This window comes from Pseudorca crassidens, chromosome 2 (genome assembly GCF_039906515.1).
Source record: "Pseudorca crassidens isolate mPseCra1 chromosome 2, mPseCra1.hap1, whole genome shotgun sequence".
NCBI classification, from domain to species: domain Eukaryota; kingdom Metazoa; phylum Chordata; class Mammalia; order Artiodactyla; family Delphinidae; genus Pseudorca; species Pseudorca crassidens.
This window is the reverse complement of record NC_090297.1, coordinates 47,527,083-47,553,386: the sequence shown is the minus strand read 5'-3', so window position 1 is coordinate 47,553,386 and position 26,304 is coordinate 47,527,083. Positions and strand designations below refer to the sequence as shown.

The 26,304-nt window shown below is 36.9% G+C and overlaps 1 protein-coding gene across 3 annotated transcripts in view; it reads right to left on the bottom strand.

Annotated features, from left to right (window-relative positions):
• Positions 1–26,304, bottom strand: part of PRKAA2 (protein kinase AMP-activated catalytic subunit alpha 2) — a 71,155-nt gene that overhangs the window by 21,770 nt on the left and 23,081 nt on the right. For all 3 annotated transcript variants that reach the window (XM_067726307.1, XM_067726309.1, XM_067726308.1), the window contains exons 2-6: positions 17,289–17,430; positions 7,464–7,557; positions 6,739–6,883; positions 5,413–5,500; positions 3,773–3,997 (exon numbers count right to left, since the gene is read on the bottom strand). In XM_067726307.1, coding sequence (XP_067582408.1) covers positions 3,773–3,997; positions 5,413–5,500; positions 6,739–6,883; positions 7,464–7,557; positions 17,289–17,430 — 694 coding nt within the window. The remainder of the gene's footprint in view (positions 1–3,772; positions 3,998–5,412; positions 5,501–6,738; positions 6,884–7,463; positions 7,558–17,288; positions 17,431–26,304) is intronic.

Genomic DNA, 26,304 nt, shown 5'->3' with positions numbered 1-26,304 from the left:
AAAGAACCACAGTTCTTCATAATAATAACAGTGCCGATTAAAAAGCCATACTTTGGGGCTGGGGGAGGAATAAATTAGGAGGTTGGGATTAACATATATACACTACTATATATAAAATAGATAAGCAACAAGAACCTACTGTATAGCACAGGGAACTATACTCAGTATTTTGTAAAAACCTGTAACAGAAAAGAATCCGAAAAGGAATATATACATACATATATATACATATATGTGTGTGTGTAACTGAGTCACTGTGCTGTACATCTGAAACTGACATGACCTTGTAAATCAACTATACTTCAATTTAAAAAACTAATTATAATAATAAAGCAACCCTCCACATGTAAAAAAAAAAAAAAAAGCCATACTTTCAGCTTTTAATTTTCAGGAGTCAATTTCTAAATTAACTTGACCAAGGTAAGCAGTAACCAGGATGTTTATGAAGGTTCACCTGAGACAAAATCAATTCATTTCATATGGGTTACTACACAGCCACCAGAAATTATGTCTTTCTGTCACTATTGCCTAGTACCTGATTTTGATATATGACTTAAGACTAAATGAGTTATGACGACTACCAATCAAATTTTAGAAACTTCACAATGTGTGCAAACTTCTTTAAGTGCAGCTAAAAGGTCCTTATATATTCACTTTAAAATAATATTAATAGCTAATATTGTATGCTGGGCATTAGTCTAAAAGCTTTAATTATATTACGATGAATGTTTGCAGTTTCTAATATTCAACTGTGCTTAGACCTACAGAAATAGTCAATTCATATGGTTCAACCTAAGGCTATCCTCCAAACAAATCCACTGTATATGATGTAGCTAAAGCATGAAGAGTTATAAGGAATATGCCAATAGCTAGTAATCAAAGAATCAGAATTTGTAATTAGACAGTTGAACTTCAGACACTCACTTTTAACCACAATAACATTAACAGTAATACTAAGCTTACAGCACTTAAAGATGTGATTTTCCTGAAGACAATGTCTGTCTTGCCTACCAATACATTCCCAGCACCTAGCATAGGACCTTAAACAGAGTAGATGTTAAATAAATAATTGTTAAAGAAATAAAAGCAAAAATGATTAAATGAACGAATAAATACTGAGATATATTTTCTAACCTCCAATAGCTTACCATCTTAAAAGACAAAAAAGATCTGTACAAAAATACAGGCATACCTTAGAGAGATTGCTGGTTTGGTTCCAGATCACTGCAATAAAGCGAATATTGCAATAAAGCAAGTCACCAACATTTTGGTTTCCCAGTGCATATAAAAATTACATTTAGAGTATACTGTAGTCTATTATGTTTGCAACAGCATTATGTCTAAAAAAGCAGTGTGTATACCTTAATTAAAAAACACTTTATTGATAAAAAATGCTAACCATCATCTGACAACACAAGGTTCCCACAAACCTTCAATTTGTAAAAAACACAGTATCTACACAGCACAGTAAAGCGAAGCGCAGTAAAACTAGGTGTGCCTGTAACTATAAGACGGAATGTGGTAACATGAGAGAAATATAACATATCATGGTATTTTGGAGAAAGGCTGGATGCCACAGAACTGGTGTGCCAAGCTGGATTAGTGGAAGTAGTACAGGTTCTGAGTAAGGCAATATCTGAGCCCTACTTCTGCCTGCCTCTTGTTAGCTGGGTAATTTTCACAAATACACATTTACCCAAAACCTAATTCATATCAAATGCACAATGCCTAGAACATATTAATACTTGGTCCCTAATTTAAAGGACCCTAAAATTTAATAGGGACAAACAGATACATAAATCAAAACATAACCTTTCTAAGCTTCAGTTTCACGGTTTGTAAAATGAGAATAATAATAGTTACCTGTTAAGAATCAATGCAATAAAATATGTCAAGTACCTAGCAAAATACCTGTTATATAATAATCGTTAATAATTAGTAACTCTGTTGAACCATATTTTGTCAAATGAAGAATTCCCAAACGTTAATAAACAGAATATGGATAAATAAAAAAATGATGAAAACTATAAATTCAAGTTATTATTTTAAGTACAGAGATGGTTGCCACTATTTTATACCACCTACATATGTGTAAATTAACTCATCCTCGTAGACTTTTATTTACATTTTTCTTCTAAAACGTGTAAATATACAGACACCTGTTTAATATAACAGAATCAGTACTTTTACTATTCTCAACGTATGTGCTGATACAAACAGGTGCAAGTACATATATATTAGCATACTTAACTTTCTTTTCTAAGGAAAAGCCAATTTTCTTTCTAAGGAAAAGCCAATTAAGTGAACTATTTATTTATTTTTTTTAATTTTTTTTTTTTTTGCAGTGTGTGGGCCTCTCACTGCTGTGGCCTCTCCTGTTGCGGAGCACAGGCTCCGGACGCACAGGCTCAGCGGCCATGGCTCACGGGCCCAGCCGCTCCGCGGCATGTGGGATCTTCCCGGACCGGGGCACGAACCCGTGTCCCCCGCATCAGCAGGCGGACTCTCAACCATTGTGCTACCAGGGAAGCCCCTGAACTATTTATTCTAAAGGACTATGAACACAACAGAGTTTTTCCCTGCTAAGTCCATTTCCATAACTAAATCTGGTTCTAATTTACAATTTTACATTTTTAGGTATGAGGCCTGGAACACTAAGAGAGGCTGGGGGAAGAAAACAGTACACGAATGCAACGGAGTGCCAAAGAGATCAGCAGCAGTCACAAAAACAACTACCTCAGCCACCATTGAAATGTTCCAAGAGTCGTATTCTGGCTTATGAAGACAAGGCAAAGTATTCTGGAAAGATGTCAAAAGAATGCGTTTGCAAATAAATACCTGATGAAATGTTAGGTGAGAACAAAAAACCCTCTAAGAAACATGACTGATAAATAAAAAGTAGAAGGCAATGAATCATCCTGACTTGTGTGTGCTATATAAAGGTCATATTCACAGTAACACCAGCAACTGCACTTTCCAAAGTTTCTCACATAACAAGAAATCCTTCTCAGCAAACCCACTAGCGGCTATTTTTGGATTCAAAATCTTAGCAAAAATTTTTATGGTTTATTTCATCAACCGTATGTAAAATATATAACTCTCACCCTGTTTTTCCATTTGAAACTTATTCAAATACTTTCTGAGTGTACACTATATTTCTAGGCCTTCTAGCACTGTATATACAAAGATGATAAGACACTCTCTCTACCCTTTTATAGTTACAAGAGAGGAGAAAGATACACTGAAAACAACTAGATACAGAATGAGAATGAAAGAATGAAAGCATGAACAAAATGTGGAAATCTCAGAAGTGGAAGCAACTAAAACTGCTCAGGAGAATCAGAAGTGATTTCACAAGGAAGGTGATAAGTGAGCAGAATTTTAAAGGATGAATGGAAATCTTTCAGGTCCAAAAATGCAGAAAAGGCATCAGAGGCAAAGGGAATAATATAAACAAAGACATGAGGCATAAAATATGCATTATGTTTGAGGAACAAGGAAAAGTTCACTGTGGCGGAAGCTCTGGTATAAGGGGTACGGCGTTGAGCCTTAACTATGAAGGGCCTTGTAGGCTTTGCTACCTAAACTGAAAAGTTTGGGAAACAATCTGAAATATTTAAAAGTTGAGTGACAGGATCAGCTTTATGTAATAAGGAAAGTAAAATTCGTACAAAATCAAGTGTTACAGTGCCTAACATAAAGCAGCCATTCAGGTAGTGGTACTAATATTAATACTAGAATATGTACTTAATAGCAACAAAAAGATATTCACCTTATGTCTTTGATAGTTGCTCGTTTCAGGGGGTCAACCTGTAGCATATGCATCAGGAGAGTGGCAACAGAACGATTGAGATATTCTGGGATATAAAAAACACCCCCTCGGATCTTCTTAAACAACGTAGGCACATGCTCATCATCAAATGGGAGGGTGCCACAGAGAAGAGCATACAAAATAACACCGCAGCTCCAGATATCAACTTCAGGACCTGCATACAATCTAGGGGAAGAGATGACAGCACAAACCTGAAATGCAAGTGTCACTTCCCATCTACGTGTACCCTGTTTCTATGTGTACCTATATACACAGTACGGACTGTATATGTATTGCTTCCCAAGGTCTTTAGTGAAGTCTGTGGCCACTCCACAACACTCAATGGTTGTTCCCCAGAAAGAATAAGTGATCTAACCAAATACTATTCAAACTTCCCAAGAGAAAACAGTATTTTTATTTTTTGACACAAACTAAACTGAGCTTACTAATTGACTAATTAAAAAATATAAAACTTTCTATGGTTGATTTTTGATAGAAACATCGAAGTGGACGACCATAAATTTGAAGAAAAGCAATACTATATAGTGTATAGGCTAAATCTTCTTACCATAAAGCTATTAAAAGAAAATGCATATGTAATAGAATGTTTATGCCTGGCACACCTATTTTAAAGAATATTTGGAATAGTAAAGTACCTAACTAGTCCTACTGCAATCTCTTTCACAGTATTCATGCCGTATCACATTATCCTGGGTACCTTCTACTTTCATTCCAACCACTTGGTAGCCCCTGGGACTAAGATTACCTTTATCCAGAAAACCTATGCCTAGAATGTTATTCCTTTTTCCTCTCACCTTTCTACATTATTAAGATTCCACTGATAGCACATTACCAAACTCAAACCTAAGTCTGAGGTAACAAAGTAGATCTCTACAATTCCAATTAAAAAAATACACTCCATTTCAATAAAAATTGCTGTCCATTATTTATATTGTTTGCTGTATAGTCCAAACTGCTATATCTGCAATAATACCTTTTCTTTATTTTCTCTCATAGAATTCTGTAAACTTTTAAAATCAGACATTGGTCACCATAGAAGACTTGAATTTATCACTGCACTCTGTATAAACATTTTAAAAATGTACCAATGAGTAAGTTACATGAATAAATTACACAGTCTTCTCTTGTGCAGTTAACTTCATGAAATGACAATACTGTCCCCCCAGAAAACCTCATTCTTCTAAAGACAAAACATAAAAATAATACTCTGTATGCTTTATAAGAGTATATACAGAATTATTAAAGGACTATGTCTGAGAAGTAAATAATGACACTAGCTTAAATGCAGCAAATGCTTGCTCTCCTAGCTGCAATTTTCTAAAATGAAAAAAATAAATCAAGTTTTGTTTCAGTTTTTAGTGGAAAAACTTCTTAAATACATTCATAACAAAATCTAAATCAAATGTTTTAAAAAATTGTTTAATATAAGTAATCTCTCTTCAACAATAGAAAAACTAAAGGGACAATATGTTTCTATTATGTTAAAAATCTTATCTTCCAAAGAGAATGTATTATAGTTAAATGTTATCAGAATGAACAAAGCATTACAAAAAGCTTACTCTTCACTGATATATTATTACCTGCCTGAGATGACTTCAGGTGCTGCATAATTTGGGGAGCCACAACTAGTTCGCAGAAATTCACCATCTGACATCATATTAGATAATCCTAAAAATAAGAGTAATATGTTTACCTGGTGCTACATATGTTTAAAACTAAATACAGATAAATGCATGAGGAAAAACGTCAAGTCTGTAATGCCTCACATATCATAATGTTTATTTTTAAAAGCAGTAGAAAGCATTTGTTGGACTAGAAAGACTCCATTTCAGAGTGCTCATACATGACAAAAAAGCCAAAGCACACCATGCCTAAGATTGAAATTAAACTCCTTTTCTAAATAAGAATGTTGATTCACTTCACAAATATGAGGTTATTCTAAATTATATGCACTTTTCCAAACATAAAAGCACCAAAATATTATTTACCCACGTCTGCAAATGAAAGAAAATAGAGACTACGATTACTTTTTTATACTCTGCTTTCAAAGGCATTTTTAAATATCTCTAAGTAGAAATCAGATAGGCTCCAATTTATAAATATTACGTTCCAAAAGTTTTTAATTTGCAGAGCTTTAATTCAACATAGAAAAACATTCCACTGAACCAGAAATCTAGTTGCACTACAGCAGTAAATGAGCTTTGTGATTTAGAGAAGGAAGAGAAATAGGAAAATGACTTCCCTGGCTTTTAGATTAAAGACAAGGTACAGACAAAAATTTTAAATAAGTAATGCTGAACTCTGATACCTTTTCATCTCTTTCTATAATCTCTCACTTTCTGATCCTCTCCTCTACTATGGCACCCTGTCCAGGTATGTTTATCCCAGAAAGTGTTTGGGGCATAAAAATTACATTTTACCCTCTTATTTTACCACCAACAAAAACTCCTATTCTTCTACCAAGTTGTTACCTGTTACCCGTAGTCCACTGACATTCCTCCTCGATCAATTCAGAAGGACTGCAACGCTCCAAAACTGCATGCAAATTTTCATGTACCTCCATTTAAGTGCATTTATCAGGGAAAGTGCCCATACTTTCATTAGATTTTCAAAGGAGTTTGTGGCCCTCACAAAAAAACAGTTAAGTCTCATTTCCTGAGGAAGCAACGCAGATTGAGCGGACTTACCTTGACGCAAGCCCTCTGAATGTCTCTAGAAATACTTGCATTTTTAAAAAGTGGTTTAAATGAATAGAGCAAGCTAGTGTGCAGCCTGTCCAGCTAACCCCTTTTCATGGTATAGGATTTACATCAATGAAGTTGAAAGTTCTTAGTTCATTAAGAGTTGGTACTGACACACCTGCAAAGGCAGCTAGCACACTTCTAAACAACCCTGGAGCTGCATACCAAAATCAGCTATCTTGGCATTCATGTGTGCATCCAATAGCACGTTCTCTGGTTTCAGGTCTCGATGAACGACCATATGCCTGTGACAGTAATCCACGGCAGACAGAATCTGCTGAAAGAGGCGCCTGGCTTCCATCTCTTCAACCTATCAGGTATAAAAGAAACTGCACTAAGAACATTGGGGACATCTACATAGCAAAAGTTTTAGTTTCATAATCAGCCTAAATATAACTGAGTACACTAATTAGAACTGTGCCAGAATTCTCAACAAATGAGACAAACAAGCCAAAAACTTGCATTCAAGCTCAACATGTCAATCAACAGGTTTTTCTTTGCTGCTAGGCAGTTCATTTTCAATTAATATTACTAAGTGTGCACAGTGTTTCAGGGAATCAACAAGTATAACATAATCTAAAACAGAACTTACGTGAAATTGCTAAGAAAAGGAAATAAGTGAAGCGTCGATACGATGTTATGGAACAGATTTTTCATTTTGAAAAGCACAGGCTTTTCACGTTGGCAGTTAAGTGGAATATATTTCCTAAAATCAGTATTTCATAAGGTGTACTTTTTAAGGAAAAATATATCTAATACCCTGTATGTTTAGTTAGACATTATTACAGAAGCAACCCCGACTCTGAAGATACATTTGTGGTTTGCTATTTCTCACTACTTTCTTCTTTTTTAGCTTAAGGGCTTATTGTACTAAACAGCATGTTACTCACCCGTCCATGTTTACAGATGTAGTCAAATAATTCACCACCAGACACATATTCCATTACCATAAAAAAATCTGTTGGAGTGCTGATCACCTGGTATCTTTTTTGTAAATGAAAAAATTTAATAAAAAATGTTACTTTAACCAGAATCAACCTAGTACATCCATTCTTGCTATAAATTGATATTCCAGTATTCTACAATATTTTAAGATGGCAACAAATTATATAATGTTATCAAAATAATCACAGAGCTGTAAACACGGAGCTTCACAAAACTCAATTACTTCCCAGGGCTTACAGACTTCCCTCCAGATCCCCCCTTTCATGTTTATAAAATTTAGGAAATCCTTCATTCCTCAACAACTAAATTAAGCATCAATTTTTCCATTTAAACAAAAATTTGTTTGTAGTCTATAGAGATGAGGTAGCTTATATTTAAACATAAGTGAAAAATATTCTTGGAAAGGTAAAATGATACCAAAAGGGATACAAATCAGCAAAATCTATAAAGTAGACAAATGATCCTTTCCTCAAAAAAATGAAATGCAAAAAAAGGGAGGGGAAGGTATAGATTAAAAGCAAATCAAGAGACATATTGACCAATTATACTGTATAGACTTGTTTTCATTCCAGTTCAAACAAACCAACTTTAAAAACCATTTATGAAACAATCAAGAAAATCTGAATACTGACTGGAGAGTTCATAATATTCTAACTGTTTAGGCGTGATACTGAACTGTGCTTGTTTTATTAAAATAGAGCCTTTAAATTCCACAGTAGATACTGAAGAATTTACAGACTAAAAACATACTATTTGGGATTTGCTTCAAAATAATTTGGGGTGGGAGAAGTAGGAGGAAGCAGATAAAACAATACACTAATAACTGCTGAAGCTGAATGACAGATAAATGAGGCTTCATCACTTTACTGTTGTAATCATTATGAAATATCCATAATAAAAAATTAAATAGATGTATGTATTTACGCATGTGTATGTGTTTATGTGTGTGAAAATGTATATGTACGTTTTCTAGGCACTCAAAGCTGAGCACATAAAACAATATAGAACCTTAGCTCTATTTGACAAAATAAAATTTTTCCTAAAAAACTACAACTTCCACATACACACACAATTGTACCAGAGTTTTGAAAACTTTAAATACAAGTTAAATATAACATTAATGTTTTAAATGAAGGTTGCATTTAACACATATAAAAGAAAAATTGTTCTATTCTGCTTTATTTATAAAGAATTACTTATAATCTGGTTAATCATGAGCAGTATCTAATTTACACTGAGTTGCTATTTAAAGCCACTAAGTGTAGCTGGCAGTTCTGCATGCCTTAAAGGCACCCAGTGGAAGGCACAAGCAGGGGCTGAGAAGTGGCTCAGATGCCCCCCTGTAGGCCGTATACCTTGACACAGGATGTGCCAGAAGCAGGGGAACGTTTTGGTAATTAGTCCACCCAGATGAGGCAACTTTTATTATTAATGTGCAAAAAAAGAGAGTATGTTCGAAATGGCGGTTCTGGTTACTAGTCTTCATTAAAGAGGAGGGTAAAAATGACCAGGAAGTCGGTGATATAACTATATACTATATATTTTAAAAGAGGACACATCATGTATAAATTAAACACTTGCAAAAAGTAAAATATTAACACAACATTGTAAATAAACTATGCTTCAATTAAAACAATAGAAAAAAGTAAAAATTAAGGCTGTAGTATTGAAAATGATTACAGACTTTCAGAAGAAATTTTTATAATAGCCATCGTCAGTCCTGGGGATGAAAAATGACAAGGTACCCCACTTCACACAGAATAAACTAATATAACTGGCAAATAAGGCTGAGTCTACTTCAAATGAACTGTGAAAGGGGAATCTTCCCTGAGAACTCGAGAAAAAAGATGGTTCTGTAAGAGCAGCCCTAACAGGCAGCAAACTCTTTTTTTTTTTTTTTTTTGCGGTACGTGGGCCCCTCACCGCTATGGCCTCTCCCGCCACGGAGCACAGGCTCCAGACGCGCAGGCTCAGCGGCCATGACTCACGGGCCCAGCCGCTCCGCGGCACGTGGGATCCTCCCGGACTGGGGCACGAACCCGCGCCCCCCCCCCCCCCCCGCATCGGCAGGTGGACTCCCAACCCCTGCGCCACCAGGGAAGCCCAGCAAACTCTAATTGAATAAAATGAATACTGAGGGGCCGGACCACCCGCTGTGTCACTTCACTGTAGGCTGATCTGATTTAGTAACAATTTTCAGTCACTTTTCTGCTCTGTACATCTTTGGGGTAAAAGAGAAAAGTGATACAATTCTAATAAATGTAGTTGCTGATTCCTCTGAGTATACTGCAGTCTTCAGTAAATACTGTTGGATCCAGAGGCCTGACCAGATTTCAGTTTGATTTTAATTTTCTTCTTAAAGACTAGATGGTGGTATGTGCTTCCAGCCACAGGTGCAGGATATCTGCCTCTTTTTTGAGATATTAGCAGTCATTACTGATCACAGCCTAGATTTTATTAACTCACAATGAAAATTTAAATGCTGGCCAGTTTCCATAGTCTAGTAATGAACTACAGTCTAAAGGAAATATTCCCTCAAAAACTCACTGTCTCTGAAGTGCAGGCCACCAGATCACACTACCCAATACCTTTTCTTGTTATAGTCATCAACCAACCTCATTGTCAACTCCCTCCCATTTTGACTTAATGTCTCTTTCCCCACTGCTAATGCTGTCATCATTCTGGGTGAACAAAATATCCATCTAGATGATCTGTCCAATACATGCCCTCTAATTTCCTTCACTCGTCAGTTCTAACTCTCTTTCCCTCTACCACACACAATGACTCATTCCATGGTCATATACTGTCTAAGACTAACTCCTCCAATTATGCACTGGATTCCTTTGCCCCATCTACTAAAGGACTTGGTTTCTACAATTAGCTCTTCCTTCTCAGCCTCATTTTACTCAATATTCAGCAGTATAGCAACAGTTAATAATCTCTCTTTCTTCAAACACATTTTCCCCTTGGCTTCAAGACGCCAAATTCTCTTGGTTTTCCTCCAATCATTTTAACTGTTCACTTTCATTCTCCTTTGCTGGTTCCTCCTCATCTCCCAGACATCTTACCATCATACTGCCATAGAGATCACTCCCTAGAATTCTTATTTATTTATATGCACATCCTTGGTGACATCATCTAGTCTTTGGGCCTTAAATATCTTAAATACCATCTATACGCTGATGACTTCCAAATTTATCTCTGGTTTATACCTCTCCCCTTAACTTCAGACTCACATATCAAATAACCTACTTCCATCTCTACTTGGATGCCTAATAAACATTTCAACTTCAAAAAAACCAAAATCGAATTCTTGATACCTAACATCCCACTTCAAACTTGTTCCTCCTACAATCTTTTCCATTTCAATTAACGGCAACTCCATTTTTTTATTTGCCCACGCCAGCTAACCTTGGAGTCATCCTTGACTTCTCTCCTTCCACAGCCTACATCTAATCTGTCAGCAAACGCTGTTCTCTATCTTGAAAATATATACAAAATATGCTTACTTCTCAACACCCTCCACACTATGCTCTATTCCAAGCCACCATCTCTTTTGCTCAGAATACTGCAATTGACCCCTAACTGATTTCCCTGCTTCAATGTAAGTCGGGTCACATGACACCTGTGGTCAAAACTTGCCAATGGCTTCTCTTTTACTCAGAGTTAAAAGCCAAAGCTCTTACAGTGGTCTAGTATATCCTACACAATCTGGCTCCCCTTTATGTCTCTGACCACATCTCTTACTCCAATTCCCCCTAGATCACTCTGCTACTATGATCTACCTACTATTGCCTGTAGCAATTTCCACCTCAGAACCTTTGTATGTGCTCTTCTCACCATCTGTTATTTCCCCCTCCAGATATCTGCAGGCATATTCCCTCTCCTCTTCACTGTCTAACATATAACATATTTTACTGACATAGCATTTATTGTCTATCTCTTCAACGCCACCCACTACACACACACACAAAAAATACACACACACAGAAATATGAGCTTCATAATAGCAGAAATTTTGTTGTTGTCTCTTTTTGTTTGCTGGTGTATCCCCAGTACCTAAATGGTACCATTTGTTGAATGAATGGATCAACAAGCTAACACTCTGGCCTCATTTTCCTCCATCTCCCTATACATACTCTGTACATGAGACAAACCAGACTGTTTGTTCCCACCACACCATGTTCTTTACACTTTCATTCTTTTGCTTTGCTGTCCTCCTAGAATCATCAGGACCTTGTTCACATGTTACTTCCTTATATATGCAGTAAGTAATCACTGAACACCTAGTATTATACTAGGTGTTGGAGAGATAAAGATGGTATTGGACATCTCCACTTGGATATCTAATGGGATTCTCAACTTAACACAGCCAAAGCAGACCATTAATGTTCACCTGTATCCCAACATGGTTCTCCTCCATTCTTCGTATCTCAGAAAATGGTATCATTATCAACACCTAGTTTTTCAAGCCAAAACCCAAAATCCCAGTTGCTCAGTCAAAAAAAAGTGGGGGGAGGGTCCTCACTCCCTTTCTTTTCCTCAGTAATTTATTAGTTTTACCTCCAAAATATATATTGAATTGACAGATTTACCTCCAGCTAGACCAGTGTTGTCAGATACAACTTTCTGCAATGATGGAAATATTTTATATCTTCTCTGTCCAATACGATAGCCACTAGCCACATGTGGCTATTAAGCGCTTGAAATGTGGATAGTGTGACCAGAGAACCAAAATTTTTAATTCATTTAATTTAAGTTTATGTCACATATGGCTAGTGGCTACTGTATTGGACAGCACAAATCTATACCACCACTTGGCTAAAGCCACCATTAATCTGTCAGCTGGACCATAGCAACAGCTTCCTAACTGGTCTCTCTGCTTCCACTTCTGCCTCTGTACCCATTCCACACTATGGTCATATCATGTCACTCCCCCAGCTCTCTGAAAGCTTCCCATTTTGAACAGAATCCAAAATCAGCAAGGTCTTCAAGATTCTATGATATGTGGTCCATGTCTACTCTCTGACCTCATGAACTACCTCTCTTTGCATCATTCACTCCACTCCAGACATTACAGCAATCTTCTTTTTCCTATAATACTCGAACTTTGTTTCAACCTCAGCAACTCTGAGGTTGCTGGTCCGCTTGCTTTAAAAACACTCTGTCCCCCGATTTTCAAATGGCTAGATCTGCATCATCCTTTAGGTCTTAGCTCAAACCTTACCTCTCAGTGAAGCTTTCTTAACAACCCAATCTAAATTAGCACCTCCTCCTTCCTCGGAACACCCTAGGACCGCACCCTGTTTCACTCTCCTCATAGCACTTATCAGTGCCTAAAACAGTCTGGTTAATTTGTTTACTTACTATCGAGAACTGCTAGATACCCCTAGAACATAAACTCCACAAGGGCAGAGACGCTGTCTTTTACGACTGTACCCCCAATGCCTTACCTATCAGATACTAGGTGCCCAATAAAAATTTGCTGAATAAAAGAAAAAACAAACATAGCTTCTGCTCCTAAAGAATTCAGTCTCGTGGCGATACTAATAAGAAAATGACCAATTACAATATAATGCCCAGGCCTTTGGAAAAGCTGAAATTCTGGGTGCTCCAGGACCGAGAGGATGAAACCTAACCCAGTGTTAGGACTAGGGCAAAGCAGTTTTTCTAGAGGTAGTTGCATTTAAAAGCTGATATTTAAAGGACGTTGGAATTGGAAGCCTAGAGGAAGGGAGATATAGGTAAAGTTTTCCAAGCAGAAGCAACAGTTGAAATATAGCAAGCAAGAGAAGATGGTGACCTGACAATAAAAGCAGAGAGAAATGAACAAGATTTAGGGGACACTCAAGATTAAGACTGGCAGAACTTAATGATCAATTATATGTAAGGGGCGAGGGAAGAGGAGTTAAATATGATGCCCAAGTTTTAGGCTTAGGAAGCTGTGTGAATGGTATTTTCATTCACGCACAAAAAATATGTATATATGGGATAAAAAGTTCAACTTAGTTTCAGATGACTCTGTGACTCCAGAATGGAAACACCCAATAAATAGTTCGATAAATGTGTCCAGAATTCAGGAGCAATATAGATTTGTAAATTTTTAAGATAGAGATGACAAATGACACCCAAAAAGGGTTCACTAAGATTACTCTAGCTCAGAATGCTGAAATACATCAATATCTAATGGCCAGGCAGGTAACAAGGGACCCAGAATAGAAAGTCTCAAGAAGAGGCAAGAATGTAAAAAGAAAATCAGAAGACTGTGGTCCCATGGAGACCTAGAGACTACAACATTTCAAGGTGGTAGTGGTGAATAATGTTAAAAGCTGTCCGTAGGTCGGATAACATAAACATTTTTAAGAGTTGGCAGGCAAAACCATCTCTACCAAATTAGAAAGTATTGATCCTTTGACCAGTTAAAATGAAGTTTCCCTAAGAACCATGGGAGAATGAAAAACAAGGACAAAAGTCATTTCAACAAATTCTAGTTCATGGGAAAGTTTGGCGTTTCCTTTCAATCCTGTTTATTCCTTTTAATTTTCTCCCAGTGGGGTTTTTTCAACTGGAATTAATAGAGAAATTGTGCAATATATAACCTTCATTCTTAGTATTTACTTTTCAAACTTTCTTGCTTACTCTAGAAGCCCATTCTGTAGCAAGGAAACTATTCTTGGCAGTTAGTCCAAGACTGCAGAGAACAAACAAAACGACTAAAAGGATCAGGTCTCTCTCCCTGTTTAAATCACTGATGCTGTTAAAGGCTATGTCAGTAAGCTTGTTGTGTAGCAAGAATACATGAGTGCCTTTTTTAAAAAAATTCAGATCCACAATTAAAGAGGAAATGTGGCAGAATGGATAAGCTCAAGGCTGGAAGCCAGAAGCTTTAAACATTAAATTCACCTCTGCCAATTACCTTTGAGTAATATTGAGAACATTCTATAACTCCTTCACAAAACAGCAAATAATTAAATAATTCTAAAACAGAATGATATAAGTAATCAAACCAAAATCAAACAATTATAAGTAATTACAGAAATGGAAGGAAGAAAACACTAGTAGTTATAACATCAAAAATAAGCTTCTAAATCCTCACGACAACTGCAACTGCTTATTGACAAAATCTGATTTGTGTTTATAGGAACAGAACAGGAACTAGAACTCATACCCTAAATGGACAAAGGTTCCCTGGGATCTTTCAGGGTTGGCATTCTAAAAGTGGTGAAGTCAGGAAACAAGGAAAATACAGAAATCTCTCCCCTCTCCATTCTCACTTTGGCACGTGACATTTTTAGTCTGGTTTCCCAGTTTTCTCCTCTTATAGGAAGTGACCACTCAGTAAGGAAGAGCAAAGAGACTTAGCTTAGAAGTCATTCAGTAACTAGAATAAAGTCATTACTAACATGGAGCTGAAGTCAGACATGAGCTGTTTCAATTAACTGAAAATCATTCGGAATCATGAGAGGACTGGAATCAGCTTGCAGCCTGCCAATTCCTGCTTCTGGGCCAATGCACATCTAATAGCAGGCATTGTAACAGTAAGAACACATTTAATCCTCAAAGAGCACCATGGGGTATCCCCATTTTAAAGTTAAGGAAACAAAGAATACAAGAGTGAGTCACTGAACTCATAGGTGATATTTTAATTCCTATGATCATCTTTAAAAGTCTGTATATACATATTCTGGATTATCTAGAATACAGGTCCTAGACGACAACCTCATAATCAAGTACTGCCATACAATTTCAGGGGCCTCATTTCCTGTTTACGTTTATGATCAAGTGAACTTCAAATGAAGATCAAATGACACTGAAGCTTACTGTTAGAATGAAGTTTTCATCATAGTGATGTGAGAAAAGAGTCATCACAGGTCACCCAATGGCACACCAAACCCAAAAAAAGCCTTCTTTGAACAGTCAGTGACATATTCATGCTGTTGGTAAGATACACTGAGTGGGACCCTCATTTAACATACCAATTTGCAATGGTTCTCTAGCAATAAATGTATCTAGTTATAGAAATACTATAAATACTAGAAATATATAAATGCATGTTCCAAATCCCAGCAATAACTGGATCAGCCATTCATTTAAGGATTTCAAGAATGCTACTGTATTGGTTTCCTATTGTTGCCATACTTAGTGCTTAAAACACCACAAATGTATTCTGTATTATCTTACATAGGGGTAAGAAGTCTGATAGGGTAGAAGTCTGACACATGCCTCACTGGGCTAAAAAATCAAGACATAGCAGGGCTGCATTGCCTTCTGGAGGCTCTAAAATCCATTTCCTTGTATTTTCCAACTTTTAGAGACCATCTGCAATCCTTGGCTTATGGCCCCCTTCCTCCATCTTCAAAGCCAGCCACAGCCAGTTCAGTCCTTCTCATATCCCATAACTCTGACCTTGCTTCCATCCTCAGATCTCTTCCTCTGGCTTATGATTCCCTCTTCCACTTCTATGGACCATTGTATTACACTCAGACCACGCAGATAACCCAGGAAAATCCCCCTATTTTTGTCAGCTGACTAGCAACCTTAAATCCATCCATAACCTTGGACTTCTCCTTTGCCATGTAATATAACATACTCACTGGGGATTAGGACATCTTGGGACTGAGGGACACTATTCCCTACCACAGCTACTACGCAGCCTTGTTATTAGGTAAACAACATACCTCTAGAGGGTTATCAAGTAGTTCCCCATCAATGCTGACATCTAAAGATGACTCACTAACAAAGTTTAGGCTAAATATAACCTCTGACTATAATGACCTAGCAAACAAAGCCTCAAAGATATTAATACTACTGCTTGTCATCTCAGTTTTCTCAGTACTGGAGTAGAAATTAACAGCATGGCATTTGAAATCAGATATGAACACAACTACTAGCTCTGCAACTTACTAGCTATTCAACCTTGGACAAGCTGCTGGTCCTCTTTAGACATGCAATTTTCTTATCCATAAAATGAGGATAATAATACTCCTTATATGCTTATTGTGAGAATGAAGTGAAATTATGTATGTAGAATGCTCAGTACAGTTTCTAGCCATTATCAGGTAGTCAATAAAATTAATATTTATTTTATTAAACTCTATCCAAGCTTTAAGATAAAAGTAAAGACAGTTTTCAGTGTTTAGCATATTACATTTTCACAATAAATATTAAACATAACTTCAAATGATGTAAAGGAACACTGCTGCATACTTAATGTCTAAATTTTCTATGGGTCTAGCTGATTTTAAATTATTATTTATCTTTCAATTTAATTACTTAGTGTATTTATTAAACTCTTAATTTACTTATCTTCTAAGTTTGTAACTTGTCTTATCCAAAAAGAAAAAAATTCATTTGACTTCCTAAGGGCTTTACAATCAGTAATTAAAGTAATGATTGCAGTTTGGCAAATAATATTCAGTACTATGGCAGATAATCTTTAATAGTAACTTTCTACCTTTTCCATAAAGAAAATATCTTGGTATGTTAATTAAAAGTGACTAGAAAATAATTATAAAAGAAATCTAGAAATAGCAAAGTACTAAATGACCTTCAACACGAATATTAGCGATGAGCCAATTTACAATTAGACTTTTAATTCTAAACCAGAAGTATGCAAAAAAGGATTGATATGGTTAAATGAATTAACACTTGCTAAATATAAATATGAAAAAATTGTATATTTATAAAAGTTTAACTAAAAATAAATAATTATTAAATATAATATTTCAAGACAGTTTCTCTTTTATATTATCAAGTGCAAAAATACTTACAGTTTGATAATATGAGGATGACGAAAGAGTTTTAGATTTTGAATTTCTCGTTTTATTTTTCCAACAACATCTAAACTGCGAATCTTCTGTCTATTTAAAATTTTAACTGCCACCTTATGGCCTGTTAATTGATGTTCTCCAACTAGAGAAAAGAAAAAGGAAAATAACCTTGCTGTCATAGCAACATAATTATTTATTCATGCTTCCTTCCACTGTAACTCCAAACTTCTTTACTCATATATGCCTCTTTGATATCATTTATTGCATAGAACAGAAGATATCTCTTTTCATGTCTGTCTCTTCTATTGGAGTATGCACTCCTTGAGGACAGAAACTATATCTTAGTCTCCTCTGTATCCTCAACACCTAGTACAGAGATGTTAATTAAATCTTTGTGGAAAGGATGACTGAAGTCCAAATTCTTACCTAAAAGTATAATCAAATTTGAAACATCTTTCGTATAGAATAGAATAGAATTTACTATGTTTTGTTAATCTCTTTCTTTCTCCTCTTCTGGTTAATCCAGTCATTGTATTATTGAAGAATAAATAATTGCTATAATAAACTAAAACCCATAACTAGTTTCAAAACTATTCCATCAGAAAATCCACAAGTAACCCTTTTTTTTTTGCCTTTTCTATAAAGCTTTCCCATTTTCTCCCTATTTGATGGAATCTCAAATGATGTAATACTGAGGGTTTGAACTTCTTTCAAACCCTCACAGTATATTTATAAAGCTCATGTGTCATTCATCATTTTGAGGCTATTTTATATATTTGTATTTTTGAAAAATCACATGACATGAGCTATTAGCTCTTATCCTCCTTGAATAAGACAGTCAGTATTCATCTGAATCTCCTAGGAAGTATATAAGCACAGTATTTTGTACATACTGGATGCATCATACTTCCTGATTTCAAACTACATTACAAAGTTATAGTAATCAAAACAGCACAGTACTGGCATAAAACCAGACACAGAGATTAATGGAATAAAGAGCCCATAAATAAACTCATGCATATAAGGTCAATTAATTTATGACAAAAGAATCAAGAATATACAATGGGGAAAAGATACTCTCTCCAATAATTGGTGTTGGGAAAATTGGATAGCCACATACAAAAGAATGAAATAGACCCCTATCTCACACAGTACATAAAAATCAACTCAAAATGGATTAAAGACTTAAATTTAAAACCAGAAACCATAAAACTTCTAGAAGGGGGTAAGCTCCTTGATATTAGTCTTAGCAATCATTTTTTGGGACTTGACAACAAAAGCAAAGGCAACAAAAGCAAATATAAACAAGTGGGACTAAATCAAACTAAAAAGCTTCTGCACAGCAAAAGAAAACATCAACAAAATGAAAAGGCAACCTACTGAATGGAAGAAAAAATTTGCAAATTATATACCTGATAAGGGGTTTTAATACCCAAAATATATAAATTACTTAACAACTTAATAGCAAAAAACCAAACAATCTGATTTTAAAAATAGACAGAAAAACTGAATAAACCTCTTGCCAAAGAAAGTATACAAATGGCCACATACACAAAATCATCAGGTAATCATCACTAACCATCAGGTAGATGCAAATCAAACCCACCACCACAATGAGCTATCACCTCACACCTGTCAGAATGGCTGTCATTAAAACTGAAAAGATAACAAGTGTTGGTGAAGATGTGGAGAAAGGGGAACCCTTGTGCACTGTTGATGGGAATGTACATTGATGTAACCACTATGTAAAACAGTGTGGAGGTTCCTCAAAAAATAAAAAATAGAACTACCATATGATCCAGCAATCCCACTTCTGGATACTTGAAATAAAAACAGCATATCAAAGAAATATCTACACTCACATGTTCATTGCAGCATTATTCACAAAAGCAAAGATATGGAAACTACCTCAGTGTCCATGGACATATGAATGAATGAATAAAGAAGATGTGGTGTGCATATTCCCTCTTTCTCTCTCTCTCTCTCTCTCTCTCTCTCTCTCTCTCTGTCTCTCATGTACACACACACAGAGAGACACACACACAGTGCAATATATTATTAGTTCATGAGAAAGAAAGAAATCCTATTTTCAACATGGATGGACCTTGAGGGTATTATGCTAAGTGAAATGAGCCAGATAAAGAAATACTACATGAGATCCTGTTATATGTGGGGTATCAAAGAAAAAATGTCAAACTCATAGAAACAGAGAGTAGAAGAGTGGTTGCTAGGAGCTGGGGGATGAGGGAAATAAGAAGTGGGTAAAAGGGCACAAACGTTCTGCACTAAGATGAATAAGATACGAGGATCTAATGTAAAACATCACCATGATGAACACTTTAAATATTTTATAATTTTGTCAATTATACCCCAATAAAGCTGAATCTTTAATTAAAGTTTTTTCAAATCATTGCTTTGTCTATGATATCTGAAGAAATAACACACTCATTTATCTTCATACCTGAAGAAATTTTTCCTCGCAAAGCAACAGCAAAGAAATGGCATCGATGGAGTTGGGGGAGGATCAAGATGGCAAAGGAGTAGGACAGGGAGCTCACCTTCTCCCACAGAAACATTAAAAGCACATCTACAAGTGGAATGATTCATACAGAAAATCTACTGAACACTGGCAGAAGACCTCAGACTTCCGCAAGGGCAAGAAAACCTCCATGTAACCATATAGGACAAAGGAAAAAGACAAAGAAAGGAACTGGGACAGGGCCTGAACCCCAGGAAGGGAGCTGTGAAGGAAGAAAGGTTTATGCCCCTTGGGGAGTACCCTCACCAGTGTGGAGATCAGCCTGCATGGAGGGGGAGCTTTGGAGCCTAGCAGGAGAGTGCAACAACCGGTTTGTGGAAGGCAAAATGGAGAGTAACGAACACAGAAGGTTGTCACTGCCACCCTGTGCTCCCCAGCCTTAGACACTTGCCTGTCAGTGTGGGTGGGGGCTGGGTGCTGAAGCTCAGCCTTCAGAGGTCAGACCCAGGAAGAGGACCGGGGTTGGATGTGCAGAGACAGCCTGAAGAGGCTGGACTGTGGCAACTGAGGGGGTACTCAGAAGAAACCAGAGCTCACTGGAGAGGCAAGGTGCCATTATTTGGGGGTTCACGAGGAGAGAGGCAGGAACACCATAAGAGCTTCCTTCCCTGTGGGCTCTCCCAGGCAAGAGGACACCACCTACAGCAACTCTGGGGGTGGGCACAAGTTGTCACCACCATCCTGGGCTCCAGAGGAGTGCTGTCCCAGGAGTGCATGGGTAGTAGTCACCCTTAGGAGACTGGTGAGCAGGTGCCAAGCTCTGTCCCGGGAGTGTGGGAATGGCAGCTGCCCCTAGCAGACCTGCAAGCAAGCAACGAGCCCTGCCACCGCTCTCCCCAGAGTGCACAAGGGCCACTGCACCTGCATACGCTGTATCAAGGGGATAATAGCCAACACACACTGAGGAAAGAGACAGCCACCATCCAGACTAAGAGCAGCCCCTCAATCCCGGAAAAGATGGTGGAGGAGAAGAACTTGAGCTCACTTCCTCTCATGAAAACACCAAAATCGCAACTTAACTGCTGAATAACCACTGACAAAAGACCAGAACCTACCAGAGAAGATATTTTACATTCAAAGACAAAGAAAGAGCCACAACAAAACTGTAGGAGGGGTGCTTTCATGACATAATCAAACCCCATACCCCTTTGTAGATGACCCACACACTAGAAAATACCTGTATTGAAGAGGTTCTCCCACAAGAGTGAAAATCTTGAGCCCCTGTCAGGCTCCCCAGCCTGAGGGTCTGGCATCAGAAGGAGGAACTCCCAGACCAACTGGCTTCGAAGGCCAGTGGGGCTTGAGTGCAGGAGCTCCACAGGACTGTGGGAAACATAGACTCCACTCCTGGAGGGCTCACACAGGTTTCACATACACAGGGACCCAGCAGAAAGCAGTAACTCAATAGGAATCAGGGCTGGACCTACCTACAGGTCTTGGAGGGTCTCCTGGGGAGTCAGGGGTTGGCTGTGGTTCACTGTGGAGGCAAGGACATTGGTGGCATGGGCCCCAGAAAATATTGATCAGTGTGAGTTCTCCCAGAGGTCGCCATTTTGGTATCAAGACCTGGTCCTACCCAAGAGCCTACAGGCTTCACTGCTAGAATGCCTCAGGCCAAATAACGAGCGGGATAGGAACACAGCCCCACCCATCAGCAGACAGGCTGCTAACACCATACTGAGCTCACAGCCATCTCTAAACACATCCCTTGACAAGGCCCTACCCACCAGAGGGACAAGACCTAGATCCACCCACCAGTGGGCAGGAACCAGTCCCTCCCACGAAGAAGCCTGCATAAGCCCAAGGACCAACCTCACCCACCAGGGGACAGACAGCAGAAGCAAGAGGAGCTACAATCCTGCAGCCTGTGGAATGGAAACCACAATCACACAAAGTGAGACAAAATGAGACAGCAGAGAAAAATGTTCCAGACAAAGGAACAAGATAACCCACAAGAAAAACTAAATGAAATGGAAATAGGCAACCTACCCGAAAAATAATTTAGAGTAATGATAGTAAAGATGTTCCAAGATCTCAGAAAAATAATGGAGGCACAGATCGAGAAGATACAAGAGATGTTTAACAAAGAGTTAGAAGGTTTAAAGAACAAAGAAACAGAGATGAACAATACAATAGCTTGAATGAAAAATACACTAGAAGAAATCAATAGCAGAATAATCGAGGCAGAAGAACGAATAAGTGAGCTGGAAGACAGAAAGGTAGAAATCACTGTCACAGAACAGAATAAAGAAAATAATGAAAAGAAATGAGGATAGTCTAAGAGACCTCTGGGACAACATTAAATGCACTAACATTCACATTATAGGGGTCCCAGAAGGAGAAGAGAGAGAGAGAAAGGGCCTGAGAAAATATTTGAAGACATTATAGCTGAAAACTACTCTAACATGAGAAAGGAAACACTCAAGTCCAGGAAGTGAAGCGAGTCCCATACAAGATGCTAAGACACATATTAATCAAACTGACAAAAATTAAAACCCCCCCAAAATTTAAAAGCAACAAGGGAAAAGCAACAAACAACACACAAGTGAATCCTCATAAAGTTATCAGCTGAGTTTTCAGAAGAAACCTGGCAGGCCACAAGGGAATGGGCATGATATATTCAGAGTGAAAGGGAAGGACCTACAACCAAGAATACTCTACCAGCAAGGCTCTCATTCAGATTTGACAGAGAAATCAAAATCTTTACAGACAAGCAAATGCTAAGAGAATTCAATACCACCAAACCAGCATTAAACAAATCCTAGGAACTTCTCTAGGCAGAAAATAAAAGGCCACAGCCAGAAACAAGAAGAGTACAAATCACAAGGCTCACCAGTAAAGGCAAACACAAAGCAAAGGTAGGAAATCACCCACACACAAATATGATATCAAAACCAGCAACTGTGAGAAGAGTACAAACACAGGATATTGAAAAGGCACTGGAAATTAAGAGACCAGCAACTCAAAACAATCTTGTACATATATAGACTGCTATATCAAAGCCTCATGGGAACAACAAACCAAAAATCTCCAATGGATACACATACAAAAAAGAAAAAGCAAACCAAACACAGCACAAAAGCTAGACATCAAATCATAAGGGAAGAGAACAAAAAAGGAAGGGAAGAAAAAACACCTTCAGAAACAAAGCCAAATCAATTAACAAAATGGCAATAAGAACATACATATTGATAATTATCTTAAATTTAAATGGATTAAATCTCAAACCAAAAGACAGACTGGCTGAATGGACACAAAAATAAGACCCAAATATATGCTGTTTATAAGAGACCCACTTCAGATCTAGGGACACATACAGACTGAAAGTGAGGGGATGGAAAAAGATACTCCATGCAAGTGGAAATAAAAAGAAAGCTGGAGTAGCAATACCTGTATTAGACAAAATAGACTTTAAAATAAAGACTGTTATAAGAGACAAGGAAGGACACTACATAATGATCAAGGGATCAATACAAGAAGATATAACAATTGTGAATATATATGCACCCCACACTGGAGCACCTCAATATATAAGGCAAATGCTAACAGCCATAAAAGGAGAAATCAACAGTAACACAATACTAATGGGGGACCCCACTTTCATCAATGGACAGATCATCCAGACAGAAAATCAATAGGAAACACAGCCCTTAAATGACACATTAGACCAGATGAACCTAATTGATATTTATAGACCATTCCATTCAAAAGCAAAAGAACACACTTTCTTCTCCAGTGCACATGGAACATTCTCCAGGATAGATCACATCTTTGGCCACAAATCAAGCCTTGGTAAATTTAAGAAAATTAAAGTCATATCAAGCATCTTTTCTGACCACAACACTATGAGATTAGAAATCAATTACAGGGGAAAAAAACTGTAAAAGACAGACACATGGAGGCTAAACAACATGTTACTAAACAAACAATGGATTACTGAAGAAATCAAAGGGAAATTAAAAAAAATACTTAGAGACAAATGACAACAAAAACACCACAATACAAAACCTATGAGACACAGCAAAAGCAGTTCTAAGAGAGAAGTTAGGAACAATACAATCTTACCTCAGGAAACAAGAAAAATCTCAAATAAACATCCTAACCTTACACCTAAAGCAACTAGAGAAAGAAGAATAAACAAAACCTAAAGTTAGTAGAAGGAAAGAAATCAAAAATATCAGAGAAGATATAAATGAAATAGAGACAAAGAAAACAACAGAAAAGATCAATGAACCTGGTTTTTCAGAAAGGTAAACAAAACTGACAAACCTTTAGCCAGACTCATGAAGAAAAAAAGATACAGGGCTCAAATCAATAAAATTAGAAATGAAAAAGGAGAAGTTACACCAGACACCACAGAAATACAAAGGATCATAAGAGACTACTACAAACAACTATAGGCCAGTAAAATGGACAACCTAGAAGAAATGGACAAATTCTTAGAAATACACAACCTTCCAAACTGAACCAGGAAGAAATATAAAATATGAACAGACCAATCACAAATACTGAAATTGAAACTGTGATTTAAAAACTTCAAACACACTAAAGTCCAGGACCAGATGACTTCACAGGTGAATTCTATCAAACATTTAGAAAAGAGTTAACACCTATTCTTCTGAAACTCTTCCAAACAATTGCAGAAGGAGCACTCCCAAGCACATTCTATGAGGCCACCATCACCCTGATACCAAAACCAGACAAAGATATCACAAAAAAAGAAAATTACATGCCAATATCACTAATGAACATACATGCAAAGTCCTCAAAAAACTACTATCAAACCAAATCCAACAATACACTAAAAGGATCATACATGATGATCAAGTGGGATTTATCCAAAGGATGCAAGAATTCTTCAGTATCTGCAAATCAATCACTGTGATACACCACATTAACAAACTGAAGAATAAAAACCATATGATCATCTCAATAGATGCAGAAAAAGCTTTTGATAAAATTCAACACCGATTTATGATAAAACCTCTCCAGAAAGTGGGCACAGAGGGAAATTACCTCAACATAATAAAGGCCATATATGACAAACCCACAACTAACATCATTCTCAATGGTGAAAAACTGAAAGCATTCACTCTAAGATCAGGAACAAGACAAGAATGTCCCCTCTCACCACTATTATTTAACATAGTTTTGGAAGTCCTAGCCATGGCAATCAGAGAAGAAAAAGAAATAAAAGGAATACAAATTGGAAAAGAAGAAGTAAAACTGTCACTGTTTGCAGATGACATGATACTATACATAGAAAATCCTAAAAATGCTACCAGAAAACTACTAGAGCTCCTCAAGGAATTCAGCAAAGTTGAAGCATATGAAATTAATACACAGAAATCTGTTGCATTCCTATACATTAAGAACAAAAGGTCAGAAAGAAAAATTAAGGAAACAATCCCATATACCATTGCATCAAAAAGAATAAAATATCTAGGAATAAACCTACCTAAGGAGACAAAATACCTGTACTCTGGAAACTATAAGATGCTGATGAAAGAAATCGAAGATGACACAAACAGATGGAAAGATATACCATGTTCCTGAATTGGAAGAATCAATATTGTCAAAATGACTACACTACCCAAGGCAATCTACAGATTCAGTGCAATCCCTATTAAATTACAATGGCAATTTTCACAGAACAAGCCCCCAATTTTAAAAAATTTGTATGGAAACACAAAAGGCCCTAAATAGCCAAAGCAATCCTGAGAAAGAAAAAAGGAGCTAGAGGAATCAGGCCCCCTGCCTTCAGACTATACTACAAAGCTATAGTAATCAAAACTGTATGGTACTGGCACAGAAACAGAAATATAGATCAATGGAACAGGATAGAAAACCCAGAAATAAACCCATGCACCTATGGTCAATTAATCTATGACAAATGAGGCAAGAATATACAGTGGAGAAAAGCCAGTCTCTTCAATAAGTGGTGCTGGGGAAACTGGACAGCTACATGTAAAAGAATGAAATTAGAACACTCCCTAACACCATACACAAAAATAAACTCAAAATGGATCAAAGACCTAAATGTAAGGCCAGACACTATAAAACTCTTAAGAGAAAAACATAGGCAGAACACTCGTTGATATAGATTGCAGCAAATTCTTCTTTGAACCATGACATACAGTAATGAAAATAAAAAATAAGCAAATGGGAGCTAATTAAACTTAAAATCTTCTGCACAGGAAAGGAAACCATAAACAAAATGAAAAGACAACCCACGGAATGGGAGAAAATATTTGCAAATGATGTGATTGACAAGGGATTAATCTCCAAGAGAGACAAACAGCTCATGCAGATCAAAAATGAAAAAAAAAAACCAACATCAAAAAATGGGTGGAAGATCTAAATAGACATTTCTCCAAAGAAGACATACAGAAGGACAAAAAGCACATGAAAAGATGCTCAACATCACTAATTATCCAGAGAAATGAAAATCAAAACTACAATGAGGTATCACCTCAC